The sequence below is a fragment of the Berghia stephanieae genome, chromosome 1 (genome assembly GCF_034508935.2).
Source record: "Berghia stephanieae isolate SIO BIC M18660-M18661 chromosome 1, UCSD_Bste_1.3, whole genome shotgun sequence".
NCBI classification, from domain to species: domain Eukaryota; kingdom Metazoa; phylum Mollusca; class Gastropoda; order Nudibranchia; family Aeolidiidae; genus Berghia; species Berghia stephanieae.
Window position 1 is genome coordinate 23,747,794 of NC_088360.1, and position 15,586 is coordinate 23,763,379.

The window sequence follows — 15,586 nt, forward strand, 5'->3', positions numbered from 1 at the left end:
ATCGACTACCAGTGACTGAATTATTATGTATCGTAGTAAACTGTACAAGATGTGTGGAGATTAAATGGATGCTATCTGTTCTTGATCATTTTGTAAGTTGTAGAGAAAAATGTCAGAAAAAAAAAGAGAAAGAAATTAGAAATGACAGGATTTGAAACCACATCATCACGGTCCAAAAACTTCCACCAGACTAATAAGAAAGAAAAGCGAGCTTTGTAAATATTTTTTCTTTTACTTTATTAGAGTCCCAAGTTCGAGAGATTTGTATAGGATGATGATCATTTTAATCAGTCGATATTTGAATGACACGTTTTTTGGCCTAATTTTTAAAAATGTCGTTTTCAGGATGGGCGGTTTAGATACTGACTATTCTTTCTTGGTTAGCCGATCAAGTAGATGGCCAGATGGCAAAATTATATGTATGTTAACAACCAAAGAAAGAAGGCATTGAACATAATTTGGTATGACAAATAATAAAACTCTGGAAAGGTAAGCATGATATACGGGAAATAAAAGAAGACAGAACAATACAAATTAAACAATCTTCCCAAAGTGTTAATTTGTTGTTGGGATCATTTTTATTCTTTGTATTTTTTTCCCTTTAGATTTAAATGTCTGCTCTCCGATTTCAATGTTTTCAACAAAACATGCCACAGACATCTAATCATGAAAATGGAATAATATATTGTAATCTTTTCAAAGACTCCGGCAATTTATCCTCCAATGTCATGCCACGTAAATTTATACCACTTCTTGCATTGGTTGTTAACATGTACGCGCTTTATTGAACTAGTTGATATAAACATATCACTAGCTAGATTTTAAATTCGAATATAATATGTACATACATCTAGTGATTATGTTTACTTAAAAATGTATAACATATTTTCATAATTCCAAACTCTTCACGAGTACAGCAAATGTACGTTGCGAAGAGTACATTTGAAATTCATGTTTTAGAAATGGCAAATAATTCAGTAAAACAGCTAAAACTACACTCCAACAAAATAACCTAAATGTTTGTGGAGATGTGGACACCAGACTCAAACAGTAGCACCAATAGGAATTTCCATTTAAATGAACACGTGAATTTTCTATGACATATTGATTCAAAATATAATGTAAAAAAATACGAAATTCAGTACTTTTGAAAGTATATGTATCTATATACTAATGACTCAATATGTCTTTCATTTTTCAAACTAACAACTACATAATATATATTATTATATATTCACCTCCAAAATGTCTTTCTGTTAGATTGTTGTGAATAAGTTTTCCATTTTAGAACCACACTATTGTATCCATTTACTAATTCTACACCAAGACAATAGATTTCAAATCTCGTCTACAAAACTTCTCTCCTTGTACGTAAGGTCATTAGGTACCTTCATAATAAACATGATATAATCTTAGACGAGACCAGCGAATTTCAGCTCCTTTGCAAAGTTGTTAACATCGCCCTTAAATCTTTCTCGTAGAGATTTAAAATTGCAGACACTATTTTAAAATGGATAATAGTTTTATCACCCTCTATAGAATTTATATTTCCTAATCTACTGACTGCAGAGACCTGCGAACTGAATTTTATTTTTTTGAAAAAAAAAACGTGGTTAGCAGCACTCACTTTAATTACCTATATAACTCGACAATTAAATTTGCTTTCTTTAGGATTGAACAATGCCCCTAAGTGCCAATTTATTCCCTTTTCTATCCTTTTTTATTTTTTTTATTCATCAAAAATGCTCTTTTAGTCGTACATTTCAAGCAAAAAAAAAATGAGCAGTTCTTGATTAAAATTTCGTTCTATCTAGACAGGTCTGGAAACAGGACCTTTATACGAAAGTTTTTGAGAAAATGGTATTTCAGTATTAGAAGATTTGGAAGTCCGTTTGGATGACTTCATTGAACTACTTCTAGTAATGCCGCTGTCACGTAGACTATCCATCATTTTCACTGCGAAGCAGAACATACGTAGATACATTTTATAACATTATGTTATTTACTTGTAACATTCAAGCCAAGAATTTGGCAGTTTTACAATTTTTTCGTCCTAGGCAGATCTGAATACAGAACCTTAATACGTAAGTTTTGGAGAAAATGGCATCTCAGTATCAGAATCCATTCTTCATCTTGACGGAGAAAATACGTACATTTTATTACATTATACATTATCATGTGACGAATGGTCAAAAGAAATCGATATAGATTTATAAATCACATTAAAAATAATTAGTACAAATATCATGAAATGGCATGACGATATCGAACTTGGCGATAATGGTGATGATGATGATGATGATGATGATGATGATGATGATGATGATGATGGTGATTATGGTGATGATGACATTCATAATGATGATGATAATCAAAATAATGATAGTTAATGTAACTATAATAAAAACAAAAAGTAAAATAAAAACAACAATTTTGATAATGATCCGTTATTCCTATCATTATTCTTTTTATAACAATAATGATAATGATAATAGCGATGACGATGTTTATGATGATTATAATCATAATAACAATGATGATGATGACGATAATGATAATGATGATGATGATTATGATGATGATGGTGGTGATGACGATAATGATGATGATGATGATGATGATGATGATGATGATGATGATGATGATGATGACGACGACGATAATGATGATGATGATAATGATGATGATGATGATGATGATGGTAATGATAATGAAAGAGATGAAGCTAATGGTAATGATTATGGCAATGATGATGGGGATGATAACAACGATAATAAAAACAATAACAATTAAAAGTAATACCAAAAAAAAAACCCAACAAAAACAACCCAAAACAAATAACAATAATTTAGACAATAACAAATCAGTTGTAATAATTTGGTCGGGACAACGCCTTCAAATAACCCCTTATAGTAGAATTCAAATATCACAATTAAATCACAAAATATATATTTATAGAACAATGTCACATGACTATATGACGTATTGTGACGTATACGTGTGTCTGTTTGTGTGAGTGTGTTTGTGTGTGTGGTGGCGGATGTATGACGTATTGAACAATGAAAGTAAACACATCCATGACTGGAAAGTAACTTTAAGCTTTTGTGTAAATAACCAAAATTCACATTGGCGGTTACTACGTACTGCAGTAAAAAACTAATATTCACATTGGTGGTTACTGTATATTAAGTAAATAACTAACATATTGGTGATAACTATGCGCGGCAGTAAATAACCAACATTCACAATCATGGTTACTATGTAATACAGTAAATAACCAACATTCATATTGGTGATACTATGAATTACAGTAAATAACCAACATTCATATTGGTGATACTATGAATTATAGTAAATAACCAACATTCATATTGGTGATACTATGAATTATAGTAAAGAACCAACATTCATATTGGTGATACTATGAATTACAGTAAATAACCAACATTCATATTGGTGATACTATGAATTACAGTAAATAACCAACATTCATATTGATTGTCACGATGCAGTACAGTAAATAACCAACATTGATATTGGCGAGCTATTGATTAATTCATATTAACGGTACTATGTATTACAGTAAATATCCAACATTCAAATTGATTATCACTGAGTACTGTATATCGAAGAACCTATACAATTTATTTGTAAAACTAGAATTCACAGATGCGACAATATGATGTCGGTCAATTTGTACACGATGTGTCTTAATCCAAGAACAGTAAAAGGCTCTTAAATCAACTGTAGGTTGAAGTGATTATCGATTCAATCTAACATTTCTTCATTATCGGTTTAGAAACATTATACTAGTTTAAAATTCTTTTCTTCCCTAATTAAACACTATTGACTCATATTTTGTCTTAAAAGACAATAAATAATATTAGTCCCCAAAATTTGTTAAATAAGAGAATCTTACTTATATCGATTTAAGCGGCGTAGACTGTATGTGGCAATGAAAATAGCCTTATCCGGTTCATCCACTTAAACAATGCATATTTACAAATTAAGAAAATAACAAAAATGTAACCCATCGAGTCAATCTGGTATTATGTCAGAATGAATTTAAGCGCAGAAAACTAAATGTAGAGAAAAAAATCATCAGAATTAGGCAAGTCTTTGATTTTTGATATGTAGGAAACAATCCACTAGCCTCAAATACATCATCCATTTTAACTTAAATTGTAAGATGAGTTAAGCTGAAAAATAAATTTTAAGGAATAGGTTCATTTTCGACATTCTACCGTTTTGAGGCGATTGGTCACAAATTGTAAACAATGCTAGTAATTACAAACTGATTGTTCTTTATATTTCGAATGTGTTTTGATCTGTGTGTGGGACGCCGTTATAACCGTTACAGTTTGACATACTGACAGGGGGAGGGGTGGGCGTGACGGCGTGGTTTGTGATACCCCCATTTAACCCCTGATGGGGCATTTTGTAAGCATTGTTGGCACCAGATGACATGTTGTTCGAGGCTGTTGATTGTCCAGCGTTGACCAAACCAACGCGTTGAGTTGGCGGCAAGTTTGCGGTGGTGGAAGAATTAGATGATTTAGAACTGACTACGGATCCGGCAGGAGAGGATGTGTTGTTACTGTTGACGTTAGCGGGGAGGGGGTGAACATTCTGGCCACTCGCTGGTCCAGGGCCACGTGCAAGCTGTTGAACTTGTCCTGAGGGAAGATGAAGAACTGCAGGTTGTCCTCCAGGAAATTGAATATACTGGTTCCCTAACTGTCCGTTATATGGCATGACTTTGTATGGGGCAAACTGTTGTTGCTGTTGAAAGTTTTGTGGTATTTGTTGTTGATGATGGGGATGGGGATGATGATGTTGTTGTTGTTGCTGCTGCTGTTGTTGTTGTTGTTGCTGCTGCTGCCCGGACAATCCGTTGATGTTTTGATGCTGGAGGCCGTTGTAAGGCGTTGGGGATAAGGAGCCACCATGGTAATTGTAAGGATTAGCGATGATTTGGCCGCCGGGGCTGGGCTCTGATGTGTTACTGCTCCCGGTTAGGCCTGTTACTGCTGTGGTGTTGCTGGGGCCGGTACTGCTGTGATGGGATGGTTGGGACTGGGTACTTTGATGGGTGGACGACGAGTGGCCCGAGTGGCTTTGGGATAACGTCCAGGGTGGCGTTGCATTTGACTCGCTACGCCACGTTCGAAGTCGTGCGTGGATTTCCCTAAATGCTGGCCGCCTGGCGGGCATTTCGTGCCAACACTCCACCATTAATCCATAAATACGAGCTGGACACTCTTCAGGACAAGCCAAAATCTGCCTTGAACGAATCATTTCTATGACTTCTTGATTTGTAAAGCCATAATAAGGCTGTAAACCGTAGCTGAAAATCTCCCACAGAACAACTCCGAATGCCCAAACATCACTGTCTGTTGTAAACTTGCCGTATAAAATTGCCTCAGGCGGCATCCATCGTACCGGAAGTAAAGACTTACTTTGCACACGGTAATAGTCTGATGAGTAAACATCCCGTGACAACCCGAAATCCGAAATTTTGACAGTGAGATTATCCCCAACCAGAACATTTCTTGCGGCCAAATCTCTGTGAACGAAATGGTGACTGGAAAGATGTTCCATGCCAGCAGCCACCTGGGTGGAAATGTACAACATCTCAGCATACTCCAAAATATGCCCAATGCCCGTCGAATCCTCCTCCAGATTGGTGACGTCCGAATGCGGGGAATGAGAGAGTAAATACTCATGCAGGTCTCCCTGGGCCATGTACTCAAATATCATACACATTGGTTCTTGTTTCATGCACACACCTAGCAGACACACAATATTGGGGTGACGAATTTCAGACATCAAGTCAACCTAGGAGTTGAAAAAAAAAATCAGAAAAAAAAAACGGATTATCAACATGATTTTGAAGAAAATCAATCAAACTATATAAACCGGAAACGAATTTTAATATTTGGCCAAGGTTATGAACTAATATGATTGTTTTTAGTTTTAAAAAAAAACAACTTATCAACATACTATTTATAGAAGAGAAAAATTAAATTGAATTATGATTAAATAAATTATCTTAAGGCTAAACAAGCTTGCAAGTAAAACACATGAATTTGTTGTCAGTAAGATGTACAACATTTGCATAACCTTCGTTAATAAGTTGTTTTTAATTTCACAATCAACAAAGTAATTCATGCAAAAAATCACTAACACATTCAAAGGAAAAGTATAACGGACAAATGCAAGATAAAAAGAATTAAAATATTTTGAAATTACTGTAAATTCAATGACGTTCTTTCATTTCCTCTGTTACTACTCTCCTTCCTCATACACAGTTTTTGGACATTCTTTCAGGATGCATTGTATGAGCAGTAATTAGTATAACCAGTATCAGAAAAATTACTTTCAAATAAAAATATAAACGAAAATATATTCCGGAACTGGAAATAAAATATTTTTCAGGCAATTAAAAAAAAAAAAAAACATGAGTTAAGCTAGGTGCAAATTTTTTACCTCCCGTCTAAAGTCATTCTGCACTTTAGGCTGAGCATTTTCCTTCAGCGTTTTGACTGCTACCCTGGATACGGAATTCTCCCCGTAAAGTCCAACCAGTTCGCCTTTATAGACCATACCAAAGGCGCCCTCCCCCAATTCCTGCATGAACCGGATGTGATGTATTGGGAATTCCCGAACTCTGTTGGAGGCGGGTGGTTTGGGATTGAGGGGGCTCATTTCAACGGGTTGAGCTTGCTTGGTGGCGGGGCGGGATGATCTGGAGTGATGGATTTGAAAGGAAATACCACTGACTTAGGGACAGGAACTGGTTGGTGGTTTGATTTGTACCAAAATTTGTGTTCGTGTCCATATTTAGTCACGGATACTTATGTTAAAGCATATGACCTGTAACAGCACAGCTGTGTTTGCTTTCAAGACCAGATTCAAAGAACATACCAGAGAGGACCACACTGTCAGAAATACCGCGAGAAATAATGAAACTGACCAACTTCTGATAGAATTGGGCTACAACAGATCAGAGGAGTCGGAAGTGGCAAAATCTACGAACGATTCCGAGACTGATAATAAAACTGAAAAACTCTGGGAAAAAAACCCTATAATATATTAAAAACCATGGCCAGATATCTCGACCTTCAAATATCAATCGATTAACAAGGCCTTCATCTTTCAAACACCCCCCCCCCACCCAAAAAAAAAAAATTTTAAAAAGAACAAAAAAAATAAAATAAAACCCCACTCAACCCCCCCCAAAAAAAAAAAAAAAGCAAACAAACAAACAACCAAAAAATAACAAAACCCTCTCTAACCTAGAATCAAGGAAGTCCCAGGTTTGAGAGTGTTGTTGTTGTATTTATTTTTTCTTAATATGAGGGTCATTTTACTCGATCGATATTTGAAGAGATTTTTTCAGAGTACGACAGAAAAGGGCTTTAGACATGAACATATTTGTCTCATTTGTCAAGTTACATTCTGACTAAAATGAGGAAATGTTATGAAAAGATGGCACAAGGATGACTGGACCAACTTAATCTTAGAAATATATTTTTTTAAATGACGAGGTAACAGTGGTTGAATTCATAAATATTTGCATCCAGAAATGGAATAAAATAGATTTGAAACATTAAAATAAATGCGTAAATGACAAATTTGAAGTTTAGACAAATTTTAGTTGGCGGAAATCGTGCGGCGCCAACACCTATAAAAATGTAGGAAAATTTTTAAAAAATTATTCAAAATATTTCTGTAGCAAAATGTCAGTGTTTAATCATCATCCGAATAAATTATGGCGACAGCCAAACTAAAATAAGCTAAAATAAAATTAAAAAAAAAAAAGCCGAGAAGCAAAACTGGAGATAGAAATTTCAGTCTTCAAAAGTGCAATCAACATGGTTTGAAATTGAGTAGATAAAAAAATAGAAAAATGCAAAAGAAATGCAAGATCAACTTAGATAGCTGAAATGTCTTCAGAGAACATAAGATTTTATTGATACAAATATTGCAAGGAGTAAAACGAGTTGATGTATATTGTTTTGTGTTATTCACTAATTTTTGTATTGTTTATTTAGTTCAATATAAATGATAAATAAGCTAATACTCTCTGTTTTTTTTTTTTGTAATTTCAAAGTATTGGACGGAAAACCCCACGATATAGCAAAGTTTTGTATTTCTCCTTTGTCTATTGGACAGTGGAAAATGGTGGAGGAGGGAAGGTATAAAAGGATGGGGGAAGGCAGAGAGTGAGGATGAGGATGAGGATGAGGATGAGGAGGCACAAGACGAATGGTATGAATAGCGAATATTATGGCCACTACTACACAGAAATGGCATTCAAAGGAAAAGCAAAGAGCAAGCAGAGCTATACCATGCTGTTGGTCATTTGGCTTATAAACGTATCGTCATTTTGTCTGAGTGTTGATTAAAATAATGTTTCAGAGTTTAAATTCTAAATTTGTAAATGAAACTGCTTGTATTGTAAGAAAAATAATCTTGTTGATGCCAAGTTATAAATACAACACTGCCGTATTCAAATTTAAAAAAAAAAAAAGAGAGCAAAAAATGAAAGAAAAAGAAAGCAAACAAATCGATTTGGGTCGGAAAAATCGTCCTTCAATATCGATTGATTAAAATGATCCCCATCTTGTCAAAAACTCTACAACCTGGGTATCAAAGGAAGGCTTCAAGAGTCCCAGGTTTGAGAGTTTCTTTAAAACAGGATTAGGGTCACTTTAATCTAGCAATATTTGAAGGCCGAGTTTTCTGCCCAAATTTAAAAAAATAAATTTCTGAGTACATCAGAAAACTGGTAGAATTATAAGGATTGTAAGGAATGCAGATTGTAGGTTTTTATTAAAAGATTGAGAGCCAAAAACAAGCTATCATGTATTAACAATCTATTGCCAAAATACAAAACAAAACCAAAAAAAAACAAAAAAACAAAAAACAAACCAAAAAAATAATAAACCAAAAAAAAAAAAAATAACCCCCCAAAAAAAAACAAAAAAAAAAAAAACAAACAAAAAAAACAACAAACAAACAAACAAACAAACAAACACACAAACAAACAAACAAAGAAACAAACCAGCCCGACAAAACAAACTAATTTCTTCTTTGATCAACATTTAGAGTAAAAGTTTTCTGTCCAAACCGAACAAACAGGGTCAATGTACGGTAGCATTTTACTACAGTAAAGAGAAATCAACTGTCTATTATAACAGACTTCCAATTCGACGCTTATCTAATTTTAGCAACAAGATGAGGCCTTTTTCTTAAGTTCATTCTATAGTAGAAACATTTTACATTCTCTTCATACTTTGATTTTTAAAAACACAAACAAACAACAACAAAAAACAAAAACAAAACAAATAAATAAATAAGTTTAAAAAAAAACTCCATACAAACTATTGTTTTGATTTTTGGCTAAACTTATTACAATAAATAACTCCTGTTTTTAGTTCAAAAAATCTATCGCACTAAATCTATAAGTGAAAAAAAATAAAATCAAAGTACAATTTGAGAAATTAAATCATAAGAAAACACCAGAGCAGCAGCCAGGCGTTATGTATACGTCATGACAAGGCTACAGGTGAGTAACAATGGAATCAAGACAAGGCGCCTACCTGGAGCTGTGAGACTTTTGGCAAAAGCAGATGAGGGCCAGGAGAATTCCAAGGACGATGGGGACGGTCAAGGACGGTATGAGGATGTACATCAGTTTGTTGTTGGATTTACCCTCGTCTGACTCTCCTGAAGTGAAAGAAAAAAAAAACAAATAAATAAATAAATTGGCGTCACCTTGACACTACAAAAGTGAAGGTAGATAGAACCTATCTTCCAAAATAGATTTTTGAAATACGAAAAGAAATAGACTAAATCAAGCAAACAAACAAACAAAAACGAAAAAAAAAAAACGACAAAAAAGACAAAAAACAAAACAAAAAACAAAACAAAACAAAACAAAACAAACAAACCAAACAACCACAAACCATACAAAAACACAAAAACAAGCAAGAGAGAATATGAGTAAAGAGCCTTTTCCAAGGACTCAACTATGCGCCGAACCCAGGACCTTTCGATCCAAAAGCGAGTGTCATACCACTAGACCACATAGCCGCTACAAAGTTGATAAAAACAAAAACAAAACAAAACAAAATGCAAGAGAAAAAAAATGTATTCAAAACATATTTGTTGATTAATTCCGACAAGGAGACCCAAGAAAATCATGGCTCCTCCCACACCCTCTCCAGCCTAACGGTCATTCCTAGTCATTAGCACAGGGCAGTAGAGACCATTATCCGTCCCACTATCACCCAATAAAACACACACGAGGGGTGTTGGTTGGAGTTTCCAGCAGACGACGTGTTTATAGAGTAATTGGCATCCGTTCTTATCCAGAGCCATGGATACACTGTTTTCTCACTCACCACAATTTCACCCAGCAGCAGCCATCTTCCGCTGATAAGGGATACCTTTTCTTTTATTATCTAGAATCTATCCACGTCTTGGGAGATAGAAGACCGACACGGATAGAAATGGAATTTCTATTCTTCAAATTGGTTCATACCGCTCACATTTATAAGGGACAACTGACTCATTCTCAATGAAAAAAAAAAAAAAGAAAAAAAAAAGAAACAAAATGTCTGATTAACACACTGAATTTGGCAAGGTATGTATTAAATTAACCCCCCCCCCCACCCCCATTCTCACCTCGACCTCAACCCTCGACCAATTGAATAAACAGGTGATATTTGGATTTTTGGAATGGTCATCGTTATAATGTCTATCAGTTATGTAATAGCAAGCAAACAAGACTGACCGTTTCATATACAAGCATAAATTCTAGCATATATTTAGTTGCAGCTTACTGAAATTCTGATTCTAGGAAGGGGGAAAATTTGATTCGGACTCCAGGTGCTAAAGTATGGACTTTAATCTTTATTCTGTTCAAGAGGAATCATTTGGTTTTGAAATCGAAAATAAGTAAATAAAACCAAGCCTAACCAAGCCCAAACATTAATAGATTTGATTGGGACATAGTCGACCTGGACTTAGTAACAAATCTGACACCAAGATTTGTTAGTATAGTCTAATTATTGCTGTGGAAATACTTTCAAATCAACGTAAAATGCATAAGGTCCGTAGAGCCGTAGTTTATTCCAGTTTCCATGGCGTTAAATAGACAGATAAGAAGAGCTTGCCACCCTTTGAATTGGACGCTGGTCTATCGTCAAGTATATTCCGAAGGATCTAAAACAGATCCAGCTACATAATCATTGTTGAGAAGACAAAAGCGTCAGAAATTAAATCACGACCTGGATTGAAACCAGAACTTTTGCTTGTGAAGCGAGTGCTCCATCTACCCAACGAACTGGGATATCAGAATCCCAATTATCTAATTTTTAAAAATTAATTAAACGCAATCATTTTAAATTATAGTAAAATAAACACAACGGGTCTCACTAACAAGCCAGTGAAATAAATCTCCCGAAGCTCTTGGCGGGCAGACAGGCTAAAGCAGCGACGAGAGGCCACCTGGCCCCTGCCATCGCCTACATTAGTCTTATACACATTTGGTCTATTTACATCTCACAAATTGAATGGCCTCTGCCAGATCAAACAATCTTATAAACGGGAGGGAAACACGAAACTACCACGACAAAAAGATGAAAACCCGACTGACTGTCCATTATATATTACCCTTTGAGCGCTTTGAAAGTTAAGTTATAAGAAGACAGAAGTAAACTTAATAGTACAGGCATCTGAACAAAATAAATAAAACAATAATGATAACATCAGAAAAAAAACCCCCGAGAAAAAAAAAATAATAAGAAAAGCAACGGTGCGGTATGTCACCATCTACTCCCCCCCCCCCCTACCCCAACCTTCCCTATCCCTGTTTCAGTCCAACGACATAAGCGTAAACAAAAAGTGAAAGGTAGAGATAAAATTAAATGCTGAAACGAAAGTGCCAACCTAGGGTCTAATTTTAATAATAGAAACAATAATAATAACGCTAACGACGAATATCTGCAAAGATTTTAAGAGATTTACCAAAACGCCTAACAGATATTATGGATATTATTATATAAGAATCTGTTGACTGACAACTGTGTTGTCAGACCCACAATCAAATATCTAAAAACAATAATAACAATCACATATATAAATAATGAGAATTTAGAACAAAAAAAAAAAAAACAATAAAAAAAAAAAACAAACCAAAAAGAAAATAGAAGAAGAAAGTAAGAAATAAATAAAGAAAGAATATAAGATTCTCGAACTCGTACGTTTGGAGTTTAGAACGAGTTCCCAAAACCACTGCGAGACCTCAGGACCGTACAGCATCTCTGGGACCGTACGCTGGGAACGTGTTTGGAATTTCAAACGCAGGCGATCAAGGTTTATCCTTATTTACACCAACGGGGAAAAATTAACTGACATCGCCGTGTACTTATTCGCAGGTCTGATAACCCAATTCCTTATGGGCTCATTGTTGTAATGGAAATCTAAAAAAATGACGCAAAATATTGTCCATTACAACAATGTTAAACTAGGCCCATAAGCGGGTTCGGATGTCAGACCTGTATAATATATGCACGTCGACTGAGATTAAAATAGTTCACCTTAAGAAACTAATATTCTTATCAGGATATCATTAAACGTCAAAATCTTTTTAAAAATAATTTTCTAGTTTTGTAAAACCTGACGAGTTTTTTTTCTTTCTTGAACTCCTACTTTTTTGTAACGGATAGTAAAGGCCACTTCATAATATTATTTTTGCTATTACACAAACTATAGCAAAGTCTGGATTTTCCAGAACGGAATGGCGTACAATAAAAGAATGTATCGAATATTTAAATAATGAAAAGCTATTAAGCTATATGACATTACAAAGTCAGCTATCAAATGTTAGTTAATGCCTGCATGAGGCGATGCCCAAAGCCTTGTAGATCTTTACATTAACAGATTAAGCGTTACCACTAACCAGGTGTTGGAAATATAATATAATCTTGAGGTTACGCCACTTTGGCAACCAATTTCCTGCTCACCGTTAATGTCACAATAAATTTCTTTTCCCCTCTCTAGTAAAGTATTATTAAGACTATAAAGAGCCGGTGTTAGCCTGGAACAGAGTGGATTTTGACGGAATTCCATCCCCAGTACAAAACATAAAGCATGTCATTTCTTCAATTGTGTTACACTCTTATGTTTATCAAAATTTCTTTTTACCCCCTTCATCCTATCCTCCTTACCTTAAGCGCCTTCCTGCTTTATAAACAATGTGATTTGTTTAAGAAATCTAAAAGCCAGAAGGCCGGTGATTATATTATTCAATCCATTAATCTTTTGCCTGTTCCAATTTCATTTATGTTATACATGCATACTGTTGTCTTGGCATTGTAAAGCAGGATATAATATGAAATATGTGTCGTGAAACATGAAGTCGTTGTTCGTTATTTAAAATATTTGAGTTTGGATTTATTTAGACAGGCAAACTTCTAAAAAGAGTTCTTTTTTTTTTTTTTAAATAGCGCGTTATCCGCTATAGGGAATGAGATTAGCGGAAGAGTAGCGTCCCTTGATTGGACGTCACCCATAGTCTGTGACGTCACCGACGGAAAAGTTATTAGAGAGAGAACGTCATGTTGGTTGTGCGCATGCGTCTCTCGTCCTCGTCCAATCAAGGGATGCTACTCTTCCGCTAATCTCATTCCCTATACTGCCGTATTCTTATTTTTTTAAAAAAAAAAAAAAAAAAAAAAAAAAAAAAAAAAAAAAAAAAAAAAAACAGAAAAACACATTTTAAAACCTTTGGCCAAAAATTTCGTCCTTCCAGTATCGATCAACTAAAATGACCCTCATCTTGGAGAGAATCCTAAAACCTGAGACTTCGTGATAATCCTTCTTCAACCACAACAAAAAACAATACAAACATAATACAAAGTAACATAATAGTCGCACAAAGGACGTGCCAAATGTTTCTATACCGTTTATCTGGATTTCAACTGATGTATTTATGGTTATATTGTTTTTGTTGTTGGCTGAAGAAGCGCTCTGAACCCGAAATGTTCCGTGTTTTGGTATTTTATTCTGTTTTTTTTTAAATCTGTTATTTTGATCTTTACTCATTACTTTTCACAGTCCACTAGGGTCCTACCCAAAGGGTAGCAAGCAATTGCTATTGTCCGTTTCACGCTATATAAACCGGGATAAACTTCGGCTCCATGGGCCTATGTGGCTCTGAAGGACTCCTTATTTACAGTCTAGCAACTTACAGTCACTTTTGATTATGTGTAGTCTTAAGTGATTTCTGCTAGGGGGTGGGGGGGGGGGGGACTTTAATAAGAACTAATCACCGGGCGAAGTGGCCGAGTGGTTAAGGCATTGCACTGTGATCCGGATGACCCGGGTTCGAGCCCCGCTTAAGGCACTTTCGATTTTTTTGTCCTTGAGCAAGATTATTAACCCCCAATTTGCTCACTTGCACAACATGGGTGATTCCTGTTGACACCAGACATCTTGTTTGATGAGTTACCTATATTCCTTCGTGGAATGCCTAGGCGACGATATCTCACTGTGACAACATGGGTGATTCCTGTTGACATCAGACATCTTGTTTGATGAGATATCTATATTCCTTCGTGGAATGCCTAGGCGACGATATCTCACTGTGACAACATGGGTGATTCCTGTTGACATCAGACATCTTGTTTGATGAGTTACCTATATTCCTTCGTGGAATGCCTAGGCGACGGTATCTTATATATCGTGGCGCAAAAGGCATAATTTAATTTTTTTAAAATCACCGTACTGTCGATGTAAAGAACAATAAGAAAGAGCCGAATGACGTCAACTTCATTCCCTCAATCTATAGATAGTTCGAAGATGACGTCACTCAGGTCTTTGTTATTGTTTTTTTGCCATCCGCGTTTATGAGTAATGCTCACTGAACTGTATTAACTTGACTATAAACGTTCATGAATACGCACAGCTTTGTGTGTTGGTCCGTTATACTTCCGGATGGCAATGTTATGAGCTTCTTAGCCAAGCGCATACTATCTATACTCACCAACTTCTTGGCTGAAATCGTCCTGGCTGAAGTAAGCCGCGCAGGTAGGAATGTCGCACACCTCCTTGGGGTTCTGGGGGTTATTTGTGAAGCACCACGGGGCTTTCTCCAATTCCAAGATGCCGGGGTTACGGCAGTAGTTATGGTCCCCTGGTGGAAGTAGGATACATAGTACGTAATGATTGTCAGTTGAATCAGTTAAATGACGTACTCAATCAACAGACAAAGAAAAATATTGGACCAACACCATATCATTGTGAAAATACGCCCCCCCCCCCCCCCCACAAAAAAAAACAAACAAACCAAAAAAAAACCAAAAAAAAAACCAACAAAAAAGAACAACAAAAAAACAAAAAACCAAACAAAAAAAACAACAACAACAAACAAAAAAAAAAACACAACAAAACTTGCGCAATAGCCATTCAATGTGCTCAAAGCGCTTTACAAAGGGGTCGCTGAACAACAGCAACACGTAACATGTAGAACGAAACATGACGCCTGTTAGGCGATATTACAATCATTTTGGTC

At 35.4% G+C, this 15,586-nt stretch overlaps 1 protein-coding gene across 11 annotated transcripts in view; it reads right to left on the bottom strand.

The window, feature by feature from the left end:
- Positions 1-1,585: 1,585 nt before the first annotated feature.
- Positions 1,586-15,586, bottom strand: part of LOC144970722 (inactive tyrosine-protein kinase transmembrane receptor ROR1-like) — a 518,496-nt gene continuing 504,495 nt past the window's right edge. For 10 of the 11 annotated variants that reach the window (XM_078910659.1, XM_078910670.1, XM_078910679.1 and 7 more), the window contains 4 exons: positions 15,059-15,208; positions 9,609-9,735; positions 6,490-6,748; positions 1,847-5,838 (listed from right to left, as the gene is read on the bottom strand). In XM_078910659.1, the coding sequence (XP_078766785.1) occupies positions 4,306-5,838; positions 6,490-6,748; positions 9,609-9,735; positions 15,059-15,208 (2,069 nt within the window). In that variant the 3' untranslated portion in view covers positions 1,847-4,305. Of the gene's footprint in view, positions 5,839-6,489; positions 6,749-9,608; positions 9,736-15,058; positions 15,209-15,586 lie in introns of all 11 variants that reach the window. The other variant, XM_078910704.1, reaches the window with a different exon arrangement.